Raw genomic sequence first — 18,294 nt, forward strand, 5'->3', positions numbered from 1 at the left:
CTCTAGTGGCTGTCTCATTGACAGCCGCTAGAGGCGCTTCCGCGATTCTCACTGTGAAAAATCACAGTGAGAAGACGCTGGACGTCCATAGGAAAGCATTGAGCAATGCTTTCCTATGGGTGGTTTGAATGCGCACGCGGCTCTTGCCTTGTATGCACATTCGGATCTGACGTCGGCATGGGGTGGAGAGTTCCCCAGCACAGAGGGATACCGGCGCTGAACCCATTCAGCCCAGTGGGATGTGGGCCCTGAGGGTGGGGGGGACCTAATGACCCTATAGTGCCAGGAAAATGAGTTTGTTTTCCTGGCACTATGGTGGTCCTTTAACCCTTAATTACTGGCACACCTTGTTTATTTGTATTATTCCACCTCTACAAACATGCTAAATATAAAGATTTATAAAGATTGTATTGTACAAAATTATAAAGAAAAATAAAATAGTCACATATTTTATGTCTGCAAGATGACAAGACCAACGCTAATCTATAGGAAAGATCTATATATCTTCATTTAAAAACTTCAGCAGAATAATTTACAAATAGCCCGTGGTAAGAAAAAACTTTTTCATGTTATTTGTCTAATTTCCGAGCTGAATGAAGTGAGAGAGAAGCCTCTCCAGTTCGAGATCGCCATGATTCCATGCTTGAGACTTTCAGATCACCGCTTAGAACATTCATTTATATGTCATTCTTTGACTGCAGCGGGTCACTAGAATAAACCATGTTTAATACGATTAGCTAATTAGAGTAGTAACAGCACGTTATTTTATTTAACCACAACAAGGGTTCTCCAGAGAAATCTGCATTGCACAGATCTGAGAAAATAAATATTCTTCATCACACAGAGAATTTTTCCCACATTCATTTCTAAACATTTACTTTTATAGAAATGTTTTTCTCTACTAAATGCTTTGCCATGGAAGGCTATACTTAACGCTTTCAGTGGCCAGGTTGGTGGTTCTGGGTCTAGATCCACCGAGTATTAGCTGGTCAGTAACACAATAACCAAACCTGTTTGAATAAAGTTTCGATTGGCAATACTTTCTTGCATATGCAATGGTGGGGGGATACAGTTTCTCTAAAAAGTAGGGTTAACATGATGCGTTATGTTTTTGTGTTCTTGTGTCTAAATGATTACAATAGAAACTAATTCTGGAGAAAAGTTAAAGAGGAGCTGTCATTTGTCTTGAAGTTACATTATTGAATAAAACATTTAATTTCTGTAAATTTTTTATGTGATAAAGCCTCTTTGCAGGAGAAACGCGTTAGTGTTTTTTAAAGCTGTTTTATGTTACTGATTTTTTTTGTCTGCAATAAAGGTAGCCCATTTATGCTATTGGAGCCTCCAAGCCTATCCTTTTATTCTATTTTTTTTTTTTAAATAATATAATTCCTTTCAACTCTCTCCAACAACCACACTGGAGGACTCGTGGAGTGATATCCTTGGTGGGGATCATGCCACCTACGCCTAAATATATTGAGCAATATCCTATTTGCTCTTTACTTGTGAGTATACCTCCATTTGTTATAATTTTATTTTGTATTATCCAGAGAGCACTATTTTGTGTTTCTATTCTCTTTTTTTTTTTATATATCACCAACTATGTGAATATCGGCCTACTGCCATTGGAAAGGAGAAATACCCTACTACCACCGGAGACTCCCTTTTGAGGACATCCAAGGACCATCTACATATCCATAGGAAGGGATTGTACCATCCAGGCGCACATATCTGGAGCTGAGTATAGGCTCCAGAAAAGTGTAAGTGCAATTCCTTTTCCTTCATTTACCATAACTTAAGATCTCAACATACTACACTATATCCGTGTCTTTTTCCTTCCCTCCTTCATATCGCTCTGAACGTGGGAATTCCATCACAGGCGCTGCTCCCTGATCCTACTATTTTTTATGTGATGTTCCATTTTCTTAAAAAAAAAAAATTAAGATCACCGTATTTTTGTGAGACTGGGTCCAGAAACTTGTCATTATGTCTCACTACTAAGGAACGGAACAAACCTTTTTAAACAATTTTTCAGGTCTACGTTCGTGTTCCTCTCCAAGAAATTAACTACAAATTGGTTTCAAGTTGGTACATTACTCAACTAGTTTTGCAGCTTTGCTCACCTACTACCAAAGTCCAATAACTTTACCTAAAGATAAATAATCTTTACTTTTCTTTTTACTAACTGCTGCTAATGGAAAAATTCTAAACCTCCCTTTACTGTGGAATGGATCCAAAAAGTAGAATGCGTTGGAAGAGGTCGAATGGTACTCCCTAGGCAATCTTCATATTTGAGAACCGTGGAATTTTTACATTCTCACTGTCAAAGCATTGCCAATCTGAATTCATATTTGTCATATGATTTATTTGTTTCCTTAACAATATTCCGTGTTTAATTTATTTGCTGTGACGATATCACTAAGATCTGTTCTAATCTTTGTATTTTCCAGCCATTGTGCAGCTTTGTATTCATACAAATAAAAAAAAACAACAACAAAATGTTTTGTAGACATATCTACAACTTACTCAAGCTACTTAATTCTTCAATAAAGATAAGACTATTGTAGTTCTGTGATATATTTTATTGCCCCTGCATGACTGTAAAATTAGACCACCTGTACCCTATAACTGATGGGAAACTGGGAATGTACAATGCACAGGAGGAAATGCTCAAGGTTTTACTAGAAGGAGAAGTCAGTGACTAACAGATGTTGGGCGATTCCATTTGCTTAATCTTTGAACTTGTGTTCTTGTAATAAATACGGGATTCTCAGATTCCCCTGTGAACTGCATGCTTTGAACTTTCATTGCCACTGTAAAGACCGGGGGATGTCAGGGCTGTCATCTAAATTGGAAAAGTCCGATTGTCATCCCCAGATATACGTTCACCTTGCTTGAACCCACCAACCTTACAATAATCGAAGTGAGAGGACCTTTGTAACAGCTATAGGATATGAACAGAGCAACTAGTGTGAAAATATTTGTAGAATCCACATGAAAAGTCTCATATAGCTTATACAGAGTATACTGAAAGAGTTGGATTAAAGTGGAGGGTTTGATGTATCACTCAATTTGATGGGGGCGGTGTGTGTGCTTGTGTGTGTCGCAAGGTGACTGACACCAAATTGTCAATATTGTTGGCATTTAGGTGGTTAGACAGTAATTAGCCACATGTGATGGTTACAATTGAAGGTAGTAATTAAACATGGTGTGTGCGAGTATTTTTGTGGCAAGGAAGGAAGCCGTTCTTCCAGATTCTAGTGAAGCCCAGAGCTCTTTTTTCATATTTTGCAGACCAAGACTCCAAAAATCGTTTCACTGCTCCTAATGTGATGCTCTTTATCCACTTCTCTTCCTATCCTCTCCCTTTTGCAACCATAAAACACTGCTTGTTTATTCATATACTTGTTTCTTTTTTATTTATTTTTTATTCTTTTTGAGATTCCAGTTAGATCTGTACACATCATACCTCTGACCTTTGCGTTATATATGCTTTGATATGTTCTGAAAATTATAATTAAAAAATATATATATATCAAGACATTTATAAAGCATTTATTACCTTGTTGCAATGAGGTAAAACTTTCCACTACATAGCATGGTTTTAGCAGATAATTATTGTCAAAACATTTTTCAAGGTGATTTTTTTAAGGCCAAAAATGATTGATGTTCCAGAGATAATTTGACCAGTTAATGACTTAGTAGAGTGGCACTCGCTAAACATTCCATCCGTATTACCTCTAGACAAGTAGTTAAAGGACCACTATGGGCACCCAGACCACTTTAGCTTAATGAAGTGGTCTGGGTGCCAGGTCCATCTAGGATTAACCCTTTCTGCTGTAAACATAGCAGTTTCAGAGAAACTGCTATGTTTACATATGGGTTAATCCCGCCTCTAGTGACTGTCTCATTGACAGCTGCTAGAGGCGCTTATGCGCTTTTCACTGTGATTTTCACAGTGAGAAGATGCCAGCATCCATAGGAAAGCATTGAGAATGCTTTCCTATGGACTGGCTGAATGCGCGCTGCTCTTGCCGCGCATGCGCATTCAGCTGCTGACGGGGAAAGGAGGAGGAGAGTCCCCAGCGCCGAGGGAGCCTGGCGGGGGAAAGCAGGTAAGATTTAACTCCTTCCACCCCCTAGAGCCCGGCAGGAGGGGGGCCCTGAGGGTGGGGGGGACCTAGAGACCCTATAGTGCCAGGAAAACAAGTATGTTTTTGGGTTACCAAGGATTTGGGTCAATGTTTGTCTGTTGCTATTTGCATTATTATTTTGCAATATTTACCTTGGTATTTTTGCATGGATATTGACTAATTCCTTTTCCACTAGAATAACTCTTTTCTTTGGTAGACACAGCAGATATTCAAGTTTTTTTTGTCAGAGAGACTGATTTGTTATCTTATTGCCCAACATGACATGATGGCAAAGGTCACTCCATATTGGAATTTTAAGTTTGTATTAGAACAACTGCTTTGTGGACACAGTGTAATCAATGCTCTTCATCTCTGTATGGGCTAACATGCATAACCACTACTGGAAATAATCAGGTCACTGAACAAGACAACAGGCCTCTCAAGAGTCCCGATATAGATGTCTGTCCCTCCCTGATTTTGTTTCCTGGTGTTCCGATGTGAATGAACACCAGGACCATACAGATAACACTTCAGTGCCACTCACTGCATAGTCCTGTATATTGGAGGCTACAAGACCGTAGGGCGTACAGTGCGTTGCTTAAGTATTCACTCCCTTCTTAGAGGTTTTCACATTTTGCAGTGTTACAACCTGGAATTAAAACTGATTTTATTGCATTTTTTTTTTTTACCTCTGGCTTTACACAATATATCCAACAATTTAAAGTAGAAACTACTCAAAAAAAAACCATAGGTAAAAAACAAAACAAAAATACAGCAAACTTTGAATATCACTTAGAACACAGTTCAAATCTATTATAACAAAAAATGGAAATGACATGACACAATGAAATGACACAACTGCAACTCTGCTATCAAAACTCAGTGACTGTCAAACTCTGCGTGGATCTCGAGCATGACCTCCTGGGCAGGGACCATCTCTCGCGCCTTTTCTGGCTCCCCAAGAGAGATAGACCACCCACCCCACAGACCACCCCCTGCCTTAACAACATCCTTTCTTATATGGGACAATACTATCTCGCGCCACCCCATAGCAAACACCCCATCGCCTCTCACACCACTCCTAAGAAACAAACAATTCCCCCCGGGCCTGTCACCCCAAGATTTTGCGCATTACGAAGACAATGGTCTATACAGATTCTTCCACTTCTTCCAGGGCCAACGACTCCGACCATTCCTCGACTTACCAAGACAGACGCCATTAAATACCTTTGATCACTTCCGCTATTTACAGATACGCAGCTTTCTCAACAAGCCACATAACGCGACTGCGGCCACTACCTCACTAACACTAATACGCGCACCCATACAAAAATGGCAAATCTCCACTATATACCTCCTCCTGAACTCCAACTCCCTGGAGGATGCCCTCTCATACAAAAAAGCATGGGAAAGAGATATAGGTCCCCCAGAGGACCCCTCAGACTGGCCTACAAAACACTGCTCCAGTGGTATCTTACACGCCTGAGAATTAAACAAATGGGGCGCGCAGACACAGATTCCTGCTGGAAGGGATGCGGACAAAAGGGCACATATATCCACCTCTGGTGGGAATGCCCCCACGTCTCACTAATATGGGGCAAGGTATCAGATCTCACCTCCAGGATACTGGACACGGATATACCCATGGATCCCTGGATATGATTGCTCTCCAAACCCTTTGTTCCCCTTACCAGAGCCCAGAACAAACTGGTGGTGAGACTGGTGCTGGCCACCAGACGTACGATAGCGGAACAATGGGGCAGCCAGAACATACCCCATCTCACAACCATGATTAACAAAACAGAGGAAACTATGGAGATGGACAAAGTGTCGGCCCTGCTCCACGACACGACACACAACTACCACAGGATCTGGGACCCATGGGGCCCGAGAACGAGAGACCACCCACCCCCCGAACACCTGCCCGGGGACAACCCTAGACCTCCCCAACACCACCCCACTCCCTCCAACCCCACACAACCTCCCATCCTCGTCAACCCTCCCTCAACCCCTCCTTCCCATCCCCCACGCCACTACCCTAACCACCCACTTCTAAAAAGAAAGCGCACCCACACTACATGGAATAACCAAAGAGACCACTAGACGGACCACACTTCCAGAAAATATAAGGACAATAAAAAGCAGAACGGACGACACGCAATCAAGAACTAGAGACACTCACGAAGCAATGTCCGCACACAATGAAAGGGAGGCTCAGACTCCAGCACGAATAAATCTCTCTAACCACCCAAGATAAACGTAGGTAAAGGACGCGCAACACAAAGACAAACACCCCAGTTACGACCTTACCACCCTACAAATCACCAAGAACACACCAAATCACCAACACCCTCACACCTCTGAATGAAACACAACACAAACCCACGCAAAGACTGAAGAGTCGTCTCCACCTCTAGACATCAAGAAATGATGACCCAATACCTCACGTGCTCTTCACAGCGTGACAAAAGAGCTCAGGTCACAAAGATCGCAGCACTGACAAGTAACAAGTTACTGACAAAGACAATAGTGAAATACTTCATGTCATATTGTACCAATGAATCTGATGTGACTAACACCCCTCCCTACTTTTTCATTCTGTATCCCATAATAATCTGCAATAAGACTGAAAAATAAAGAATTTACAAAAAAAACCTAAAAAAAAAAAAACTCCGTGACTGAATACACAGGTGACAAATCAACATTTGAAAACTGTTCTCTGGTTTGATGGAACCAAAATGGTAAAAAAATAAATAAAAATTGCTAACCCCACACCAGGAACTGAGAAACTGGTCTGGATTGATTCAATGGGAATTTACGTCAAACCAAATTCCACAGGAAGACATTGAATTGGAGATGTAATTCGTAGGGACCCTCAATTTATTCTTTTTCCATGGTACAATAAAGTTGTTGCCTCACCTCTTCCTCTGTTGAGTGTGGGGCAGTAAAGAGCTAAATGTGTGTGGTGTGTTCCTCATTTATTGTGTGACATGTGACACGACACTTATAGTATACCATTAACTATGAGCTATGCTACAAGAAGTGTCATCAAGACTTTAAACAAGAAGCATACAGTGATGCTGATTGAGCCTCTAATGTGAATGATAGAAGAAAGAAGACAGGGTCCTGCTTACAGAAAATGATTCACTGATTGCATGGAAATCTAAGAAATAGTATACTGAAGCTTTGTCCTCATGTGAAGCTGAATACATGGCTTTAGTTACGACTATACAAGAAAGTTTGTACCTGATGCAGTTAATCAGGGGAATGGAACCAGTACATGTCTTTAGGGACAATCGGGGGGCAAGAGCTCTTTCGAAGAATCCAGACTGTCGTCAAAGATGAAAGCATGTTGATATGAAATCCCACACATGTGGTGTGTTCCTCCGTTATTGTGCGCTTGTCTGTTTATCCTACCTACAGCATGCACAGCATTGTGACACACCAAGAGACACTTGAAAATGGCAGAGGTTCAACATTCCAGCAGTATAATAAATGACACTAAACGTGCAGCCAAAGCCCCACTGCAGTTGTTTAAGAACCAAGAACCCAAATGCCTCAGAATTGATAAAAGAACAGACCTCATAGTGATGGTGAAGATCAGATTACAAATGTTCTCACAGAATCTCCATGTCACCATTCAACCCTGACAGGAACTTGACTGATGCTGCCAAGAATAATAGTGAATTAAGATCCAGATGTGCAAAGCTGGTAGATATTTAAACAAAGAGACTCCCCGAAAAATTGAAGCCAAAGGTTCTTAATGTATTGCATTGTGAAATTTCCAGGAGGCAAATACTTTTGCAAGGCCAGACTGTCCCAAACGAAAGACTGTGACACATTTGGAATCTATTCAACTTTACATTTTCCTATTCATTATTTAAAAACAAAAATCCTGCTGACAAACATGGCCAAGAATAACAGTGCTGTCTCCATTGTCAACCTGTTCTACAGAAATTCCACAAAGTTCAAACATTGACTCCCGAGGTTTAACATCAGCTTGGCTGAATGCCAGTTTCTAGAAGGCCACAGTTGAGTTCTACTGCCGAGGACTGGGAAAATGTACTACAAAACAATAGTTATTTGACGGTTATCAGGTCAATAGCAAACTTATGGCTCAACAAACTGACTCACAGGGATTCATATTGGTGAATCCAGTAGAGCAGGGATGTCCGATCCTAGCTCTGCAGCTGCTCATGAACTACATTTCCCAATACTATTTGCAACAGAGAATGCTGGGAAATGTATTCTAGCAGCAGCGAGAGGACCAAGATTGGATGAACTCATAAAAGAGCATCTATTGGTCAGTTGTTTTCAAGAATTTCACATTTTAGAATGTCCCTGAATATTTGTGTCACTTCCGAGATGACGCCCCATCACATGGTAATGTATATCAGAAGATATGTACAGAATGCTTACTGGGTTGCATTGTTATATTATGAGGAGCCTAACCATGGTTAAGAGGAGGCCTAGCAGCTTCTTAAAAATAAAGGTTAGGCCCATGTGACTAGATTAACATACACACTAACTGCAGTTCTATTGGTACAGAACAATTGCCCCTCTCCAAAGATTGTTGACTGAATTTATGGTATGCTTGGTTTAGCTTATTTGGAAAATAAAATAAAAAAGTAATTATGCAATCAGGCATATCTTTTTTGTCCCAATGGTATACAAAATAGGTCCGTTACACATGAGAACGACATTTTTGTTTTATCTCCTATAACCATTGTTTTCTCTTTTCCTGGAGTGGTCCTATCATGGGCAGAGGGAGGACAGGCACATATCCAACTAGCAAAAATACAATCTTAGTAGAGGAATGACCTTAATTTACCCAGTGTTTACTTCAACTTGCCGGGGAGTATCCTAACTCCAAGATGGAGCATACTGATAAAGTGGCGATCACAGCTTCTTTACAAAAATAAAGCTTTTTAAAACATTGACATTTTAGAAAAATAACGAATTCACCAATTCAAATGTGCAACAACAGCATCATATCCTTCTACGTGTTGACAATGAATGTACTTTTTCAAGCAGTTTTAGATCTAAATTAAGGTGTAAAGTAAACCAGTTTAGTCTCTTTGTTAAGGCTGCCCCAGCTCCCTGCTTAGAGGACAGTTAAAGTATTTTAATGGATGCGGGTGTGGACAGAGCTGTGTCAATACTCAATGTCTCTCTCTTCACCTCCTCCCACCCCTTACTCACACCCACCCAGATGCATATATTTGGACACCGAATGTGGGATTTGTGACTGTTACAGTAATACATTTTCCAAGATGTCATTGCTCAGCAGGAAGGACATACAGAGAAAAACTATTAACTATTAACCTTTACAGTGCTCATTCAGAGCAATACACACACACACACACACACACAAACAAAAAAGCAAACATTATCCTATGCACTAAAACTCATACATACACACATAAAGTATAAATGGGTGTCCCAAATCCACACGTTACTGGATTTACACCGCAGGTGACTTTTCTCAAGTGCCTAAATCCTCCCTGCCCCCTAAAAATAACCTCCACAAAAAACACCCTGAAACAAACAAACAAACAAAAATCAGATTTTCGGTTCTTTACTCCATGATTTAGAGAACACAAGATAATCAGAATGTACGTCTTACTCTGTGCGTTATAAATCAAAACCTACCATGTAGAAAATCCAACAACAGACATTTAAAAAAAAACAACAACAAAATAACACTTTTGTAGCCGGGGTGGTCACATCTAGTTGACAGGCACCTATAAGGAGTTGCGCTTGCTCTACAAAGCAATAAAACACACGTATACACGAATATCACAGAGCTCCACAGTAATGTATGCGCTTTGTTTGTGCAGGAGCATCACAGAGCTCCACTAAAGTAAAACTCCCAGTGATGTACTTTGAGAATATTTCGGAGATACAGGGCAAAAAAACTCTCAGTGATGGATGCTCAGCATGCGGTAAAGTTGTTTTGAGGTTAGTTTGCATGAGTAAAATATGGTGCGTAGTCATTTAGAAAAAGACCAGCGTAATTAATCTATGATTTTCATTAAGTCATCCAACCCTAAATGACTTATGCTATTTCATACCATCATCACAATCTGGTCCCTACGGACTCCGTACTAATATGAAATGTCCTTATGTAGAATTTGCAGCTCTATACAGTCCTGCAATCATTACGTTCTGGCATTCTATACAGTCCTGCACTCATTACGTTCTGGCATTCTATACAGTCCTGCAATCATTACGTTCTGGCATTCTATACAGTCCTGCACTCATTACGTTCTGGCATTCGATACAGTCCTGCACTCATTACGTTCTGGCATTCTATACAGTCCTGCAATCATTACATTCTGGCATTCAATACAGTCCTGCACTCATTACGTTCTGGCATTCTATACAGTCCTGCACTCATTACGTTCTGGCATTCGATACAGTCCTGCAATAATTACGTTCTGGCATTCGATACAGTCCTGCACTCATTACGTTCTGACATTCTATACAGTCCTGCACTCATTACGTTCTGGCATTCTATACAGTTCTGCAATCATTACATTCTGGCATTCGATACAGTCCTGCAATCATTACGTTCTGGCATTCGATACAGTCCTGCAATCAGTACGTTCTGGCATTCTATACAGTCCTGCACTCATTACGTTCTGGCATTCTATACAGTCCTGCAATCATTACATTCTGGCATTCGATACAGTCCTGCAATCATAAAATTCTGGCATTCTATACAGTTCTGCACTCATTACGTTCTGGCATTCTATACAATCCTGCACTCATTATGCTCTGGCATTCAATACAGTCCTGCAATCAGTACGTTCTGGCATTCTATACAGTCCTGCAATCATTACGTTCTGGCATTCTATACAGTCCTGCAATCATTACGTTCTGGCATTCTATACAATCCTGCACTCATTATGCTCTGGCATTCAATACAGTCCTGCAATCAGTACGTTCTGGCATTCTATACAGTCCTGCAATCATTACGTTCTGGCATTCTATACAGTCCTGCACTCATTACATTCTGGCATTCTATATTAATATACAATCTTTAATTTTTTCTCAACTGATCCTTCAGAGGTTAAGACCATGAAAAATATATATATATAAAGGTACAATAGACAGCATTTATTATTTTGTTTGCCTATTCTCCAACCCCACCCCCCATCACTTTTGTCACTTGTCACCACTAAATACTTTACACATTCCTCTGTGTGGGAGCAGGGAGTGGGCAGAGTGTGCATCCTATCTCCAACGCCAATTCCTGGCATCATTTCCCAGAGATGAAAGAAATTTATCAAGGTCACTCATTAGTTGCATTTGTTTTATTTTTAAACTAAATTCCTATGTGGGGAAATTCTCACAACGAATGCATGAAGTGACAGAATACAATACGAGCTCTCCATCATCTAAAAACATGTTAATGGACATGTATCAAAGAATAACGTTTCCATTTGCTGGAAACATTCTGCACCAATTCATGGTGTTGAAGGCTAGATGCATTGCCAAAAATATCCACGCATTTCGCTTGCACATAATGATAATTTTGGATGGTTGATGCATTCATAGGAGCACGGATCTCAAAGTATTCACTAAACATCCAAAACAACTCTATAGGGGTTTTGCAAGACCAAAATGTCCCAAATTTTTTTTTTTAACTTTAATGATTTAGGCTCCACGAGGTCTTCTATAGGAAAAAGATTAGGATTGTCAGTGTTAGCGTTGATAGAGAAAGATTCTGAAATTGTTTAGAACCAAAGAAACAGTTCCAGATGATTGTAGAAGCTTTACTTTATGCCTCGTTTCCACTGAGCGGAACGGTTCAGGTCGGTTCGGTACGGTACGCTATTTTGATTGTTTCCATTATGAAAGTGGCCCATACAACCGAACCAAATGGCACCATTCATGGTCCCCCTTCAGATGTAGGGCCATAGGAAATGGTACGATATGGTTAGGGCGGAGCTACTGGCGTCACACTATACAATCCATTGATTGGTGGGCATGAAAATGTCAATGCTCACGACGCTATGCATTTTTTCAAAACTCCGCATGGCCCCTGGCGGTCCAACTTGCAGTGGAAACGCTCACCATTCTAACCATTCCAAACTGAACCGACCCGAACCGACCCGAACCGCTCAGTGGAAACGAGGCATTTTTTGTGTGCCCATGGCTACCACAAAGAATGCATTGAAACTTAAACCACAGTATACAACACAAACTGAGCAATGCAATGTATGGGTTAATGTGTGTTTTACAACACAGATAAATTATGATAAATCTGAGTCATGTGAACATATGCTCATCTAATGGTACACCACACAGAACTGGGGTATTTAATCAGTTTGAATGCATGTTAACATCTATTTGATAAGGAGGATTTTTGATATGGAGTCCTCAAAGTTCTAGTCCCATCAAAGTTCCATTCTCACACAATGTTCCATTCTGGAACTTTCAATATTTCTGGGTAGATTATAATCTGGATTTTGAAACCAAACATACCATATAGAACAAGGCTTTATTACAGCAGTAATTTTAGAGGATGAACGTTTGAGATTCAAAAACACATGCTTCCTTATTGCTCAGACACATCTGGAGCTATCTACAAAACGGTCTCAAGTGCGCTTTGAAAAAAGTTACAGATTTTACAACCATGCTGGGTAAGCATCAAAACTAAAGCAAAATTCAACTTTGCCCCAACTAACATTTACAAATATCTTGGTTTGTGGATAGACCCTGATCTCTCATACTTGTAAATTTTATCAAGCTTTTTCCTAAAAATGTCTGGCTTTCAGAAATAATGTTTGCATCTATAAATCCATAATTTTACTGTGAATTACTATGTGTTACATTTTCACGTTTCAATAGAGGTAAACTGCCTGACAAACAGCTTCAGATGTACCATTCTCCAATCTTGTCTTAACTAGTACCCTCCAGTACACGATGGCGAACCTATGGCACGCGTGCCACAGCTGGCACACCAAGCCCTCTCTGTGGGCATTCAGCCATAGGTCGCTGGGGGGCATCGGTAGGCAGCCTTAGGTCCCCCGGCGGCAATGCAGAGTAGACACCTGCCTGCCCAAAACGGCAGGCGCCTACTCTGCTTTCGTATCGTTGGTCGGTAGGTGGGTGGGTGGGATGAGGGCTGCGAGGGAGCACTGACTTATGTGTTGTTCCAGCACTGCTCCCTCCATGCCCTCCGCTGATGCTGCCGGGAGACAGGAAATGACATCTATCAGGCGGCGGCGCCTGATTGACATCATTTACTGTCTCCCGGCGGCATCAGCAGAGGGAGCAGTGCTGGAACAGCAGGTAAGTCAATGCTCCCTCATGCTCACATCCCCTCACAGCAGTGGAATTGAATCGGATGCTGGGGGAGAGGAGGAGGAGGAGATGCTGGGAGGAAAGGGGGAGAGGAGGAGGAGATGCTGGGTGAGAGGAGGAGGAAATGATGTGGGGAGAGGAGAAGGAAGAGCTGGGGGAGAGGAGGATATGCTGGCGGGAGAGGAGGAGGAGATGCTAGGGGAGAGGAGGAGGAGATGCTAGGGGTAGAGGAGAAGGAGGAGCTGGGGGAGAGAAGGAGATGCTGGGGGAGAAGAGGAGGAGATGCTGGGGAAGAGTAGGAGGAGATGCTGTGGGTATAGAAGGGTAGGTGCTGGGGGGGAAAGGAGGAGGAGATGCTGTGGGGGAGAGGAGGTGCTGGGGAGAGGGGGATGTGCTAGGGGAGAGGAGGATGAGATGCTGGGGGAGAAGAGGAGGAGATGCTGGGGGAGAGGAGGAGGAGATGCTGGGGGAGAGGAGGAGGAGATGCTGGGGGAGAGGAGTAGATGCTCCTCATACAATTTCAGTCTGGCATGTAATCATATTGCAAGTTGAGTATCCCCTTGTATGCATCTTTGGCGCAGTATACATTCAGTTTTGGTGCAGCAGGACGGAGAGAAACCTGATGAAAAATGCATGTCCATTGACATACATACAAAGCTGCACCAAAAATGGATGTAAGACGGATGTAATTCTGATGTAAACTGTGCCAAAGCAGCATATAAGATTCATGCAAACTGCAGGTGGATAGGTGGCAATAGGTCCTTAGTTAGGTGAAGCACCACCGAACACCAGTGTGTTTTCATTAGCTAGAATTAATGTTTTTCAATAAAAAACAGTTAGTATCATTGAACTCTCTGTTGTTGTGTTCTTCTTTTAAAACAAAAGATGTTAATTAGTTCGGACAACTGTATGAGTTGTTTTTTTCTAAACTTAAACCTCAGTATTCAGGTTGCCATGTTGGCACTTTGAGGAAAAAAAGTTGTTTTTTATTGCGGTTTGGGCACTCGGGCTCAAAAATGTTCGCCATCTCTGCTCTAGTACACTCAACACAGTACACTCACCAAAGCTTCACACACCTCCCTTTTCCTACAACATCTGGCCAATTTCTAACACTTACAAGGGATACTATAGGCACCAAAACAATTTTAGCTTAATGAAGCGGTTTTGGTATATCTCACTGGTCAATTCTCTGCAATTTAGTTTTACCACTTTGCCTGTGAAGCTCTAATCACATGTTCATGCATGTGACTTATACAGCCTTCCTAACACTTCCTGTAAAGAGAGGTCTACTGTTTAAACTTCCTTTATTGCACAGCTTGTTTAATTTAGAATTTCTTATCTCCTGCTCTGTTAATAGCCTTCTAGACCATGCAGGAACCTCCTGTGTGAGATTAAAGTTCAATTTATAGAACAGGCGATAAACATTTCTAATGTTAGTTAACATCTGATTAAGGGTATAAGATAAACCTATTTTTCTATGCAGGCTGTGTCAGTCAGAGTCAGGGAAGGTGTGGCCAGGGCTGCATAAACAGAAACAAAAGTGATTTAGAGAATTGAGCAGTGAGACTGCAGGGGCATGATCTAGACACCAAAACTGCTTCATTATGTTGAAGTTGTTTTGATGCCTATGGTATCTCTTTAATTTACTAATCTGCAGAACTTGCAAACTATGGAATGTGCATGCCAAAAAATATTGGATCTTTGTCAAGTTGAAAAATCTATAAACAGAAGAACTCTGTACTCTGTATCAGCAAACCAGAAGTGTAATACATTCTGTTTGTTGTGTATTGGATTAAAATAAATATGTTGTGTATTTGCAAATGTAGAGTACTGGTCTATCCAGAAGAGATCTCAATGTACTGTGCCAGATTAACATTTCCAAAATAAATTAAAATGGAAATGTCACTTTGTAGGCAATAGCAAATTAAATAAAAGTTGTACCATGTGTGTTTTTAATCTGATTGAATATGAATTTTTATACTGGTACATATATTTCAAGATATGCATATTCACTGGTGTATGGCAAAGAATTATGGGAAAATTATGTTTATTCCATATATGATAGTGCACTGCACAGAAAGTGCAGCCAATCAGGGAGCACTACCAGCATGCAGCACTTCTGCACACTATATAATCCCAGCCCTGTGACACCATCTTTGTGGAGAGTTTAGGAGCAGAGAGTGAGCAGAGCCTGAGAGCAGAGAGAAAGCAATTTGTGTGTGAACAAGCAAGTGAGAGTGTGTGAGAGAGAGAGAGAGAGAGAGAGAGAGAGAGAGAGCAAAATAAAAAAGGCAAAACTCTCTCTCTCTCTCTCTCTCTCTCTCTCCCTGGAACACACTCTTAAAAGCAATGTGCCTCCCCAAGTTTGCAACAAGTAAAGTACAATAAATGTAATGTAATTTATCTCTCTGTCTCTTTCACAACAAGTCTGGTCACATGAATGCAAGCCAACACCCTGACAGCCTGATTTATATACTATCCCACCTCAATGACTCTGTGTGCCTTCATTGGCCAAGTGTAAGTGACAAAATCCCCATTAATTGGCTGTCCTCTAACATCAATCACAAAATTGTGCTAATTTCATTAGACAGGGAATAGTGAAACCGGATTGGGCAAGTAAACATTACATCGTTTTTTTGCACTTTTCAGAAATCCGAATCACATCGGAGTTTACGAAATTCGTCACTTCGGAACTTCGGCCCTTCGGAACCTCGGTACTTCGGACATTCGTAATCATCCGAATCTCCGAATGGCACGAAATTCGTACGAATGTACATTCGGAACGAAATGACTTGCACATGTCTATTGACTAAAATTTCCAGAAACCCTGAGTGTGCACCTTAATGCACAAATTTTTGGATATGCTCAGCAGTGTTACTGGAAACTAAGCAAGCATTATGCTCGATAGAGTAATTTTGGTGAGAGTGAGAACTCACTATGAAGGCTGCAAACCTGCAGCAAATAGCGGAACATGAAATCTGAGTAACTTTATTTCTGTTTTTCATTATTTTAAAAATATATTTGTTTTTGCATGTATTTTAAAGCATTGCCTAAATAACACATTAAAATTTGTATCACATGCAGCTTTGGAAGTCTCTTTAAAAATAAGTTTACTTTCTCTTTCTGAGATGAGGGCGAGGGACACACAAGCCACAACGAAACAAAAACCCCTTGCAATAATTGTTACTATTTTGTCAATACAAAATACAAAACAACTTAACCAATACTAGTCCCAAATATAAAAAAAAAAAAAAAAGGCATTTAACAAGTAACTATTTTTTTAACACCAACATCAGGATTTGATTTGTAGAATAAAGTAATATTTTCAGTATGATAATAATTTACATTAGCCTGGAGAGGTTTCATCAAACTGAAAATAACGTTTCGTCAAACTTAGTTTTGTTTTCAATCCTGAGCAGGGACCGTATCCCACAATACATCTGCTTTCAATACGTTCACATCATTAACTGCCTGAGGGGACGGATACTTTCTACAAACCTTTACTGGATGAATGGGGGCACAGAAATGGGATGTAACCAACGCACGCAATATAGCACTTTACAATTATTTAGTGAAATATATGCCCTTATATATCCATACAAAATACACACACACACAAACAGAATACTCTTTATCTCAACACATTGCATTTTGGAATATGGTGAATTTATAAACAAAACACACACAAAATATACATTAAATTGGAACAAATAAACAGTATTTTATAAGGGAAACGTTACACTGTATACTGGAAGATACAACATACTATGAGATTAAAACACACACACACACACACACACACACACTCTCTCTCTCTCTCTCTCTCTCTCTCTCTCTCTCTCTCTCTCTCTCTATCTATAACCATTACACACAGATATATTTGGGTTTCCATTTACTTCTGAGGTTTGCTATACACCAGGGCAGGGGTAGGCAACCTTCGGCTCTACAGATGTTTTGGACTACATCTCCCATAATGCTTTTACAGCCATATTGCTGGCAAAGCATCAAGGGAGATGTAGTCCACAACATCTGTAGAGCCGAAGGTTGCCTACCCCTGCACCAGGGGATACAGTTAAATATTTGTTGAAAGCTGTATTACCTATACACTGTGTGTTGAAGGACATGCAATAAATGCACATTTTATAACAGACACAGTAGTTCGTGTACAGGGCATATACATAGTGATACAAGTATACTAAGCTGTGACACACTACTAGCCATGTGCAGTCTATATTAACATTGTATTCTACACACAAAACAGTTATTATTGTGACTCAGACTACAACAGCTGTGCACACTGTGTGTGTTAACTCTGTGTCATTGTGTAGAAGTTGACTGAATAGTTTTGCATGCATGTCATGTGATTTGCAATAAGTATACAGAACAGAGAGTATGACCATTTATATATAGTTTGATAAATGTAATATTATAATATCCTAGCTGACAGTGCCTGTCTATGTACATTACCTTCAGCCATGGTTCAATACACAGCAAGATATCCTTTCCTAGTATTAGGATACTATATCCTATCTATAGCTGTGCACTTTTATACAGTGTGTCCTGCACACACCCCCTGGGTGGGACTGACAGATTAAGGAGAATTTTACTCACAGAACCCAGAGTGGCACACTAATACAAGACAGGGAGGGGGCAGCTTATTAACTCCTTCACTGCTTGAATTGGAGAGGAATTTCTTAACCCAGTTGTACAATGGTTTAGTAATCCCTCTCATTGACTTTTTTTTAATTCTGGAAGAAACAAGGTTAAATAAACTAACCAGCAGCAATTAAACACTTTATTTTAGTATGACAAATAATTAAAAAGGTCCTGTTTTTCATTGGCATTT

The 18,294-nt window shown here is 40.5% G+C and overlaps 1 protein-coding gene across 1 annotated transcript in view; it reads right to left on the reverse strand.

Annotated features, from left to right (window-relative positions):
- The window catches only part of TGM2 (transglutaminase 2), a 43,636-nt gene extending 25,632 nt beyond the window's left edge, over nucleotides 1-18,004 (reverse strand). Inside the window, exon 1 of the mRNA XM_063455996.1 lies at nucleotides 17,916-18,004. Within this exon, the coding sequence (XP_063312066.1) occupies nucleotides 17,916-17,925 (10 nt within the window). The 5' untranslated portion in view covers nucleotides 17,926-18,004. The remainder of the gene's footprint in view (nucleotides 1-17,915) is intronic.
- Between the last annotated feature and the right edge of the window lie 290 nt (nucleotides 18,005-18,294).

The sequence above is a fragment of the Pelobates fuscus genome, chromosome 5 (assembly GCF_036172605.1).
Source record: "Pelobates fuscus isolate aPelFus1 chromosome 5, aPelFus1.pri, whole genome shotgun sequence".
NCBI classification, from domain to species: domain Eukaryota; kingdom Metazoa; phylum Chordata; class Amphibia; order Anura; family Pelobatidae; genus Pelobates; species Pelobates fuscus.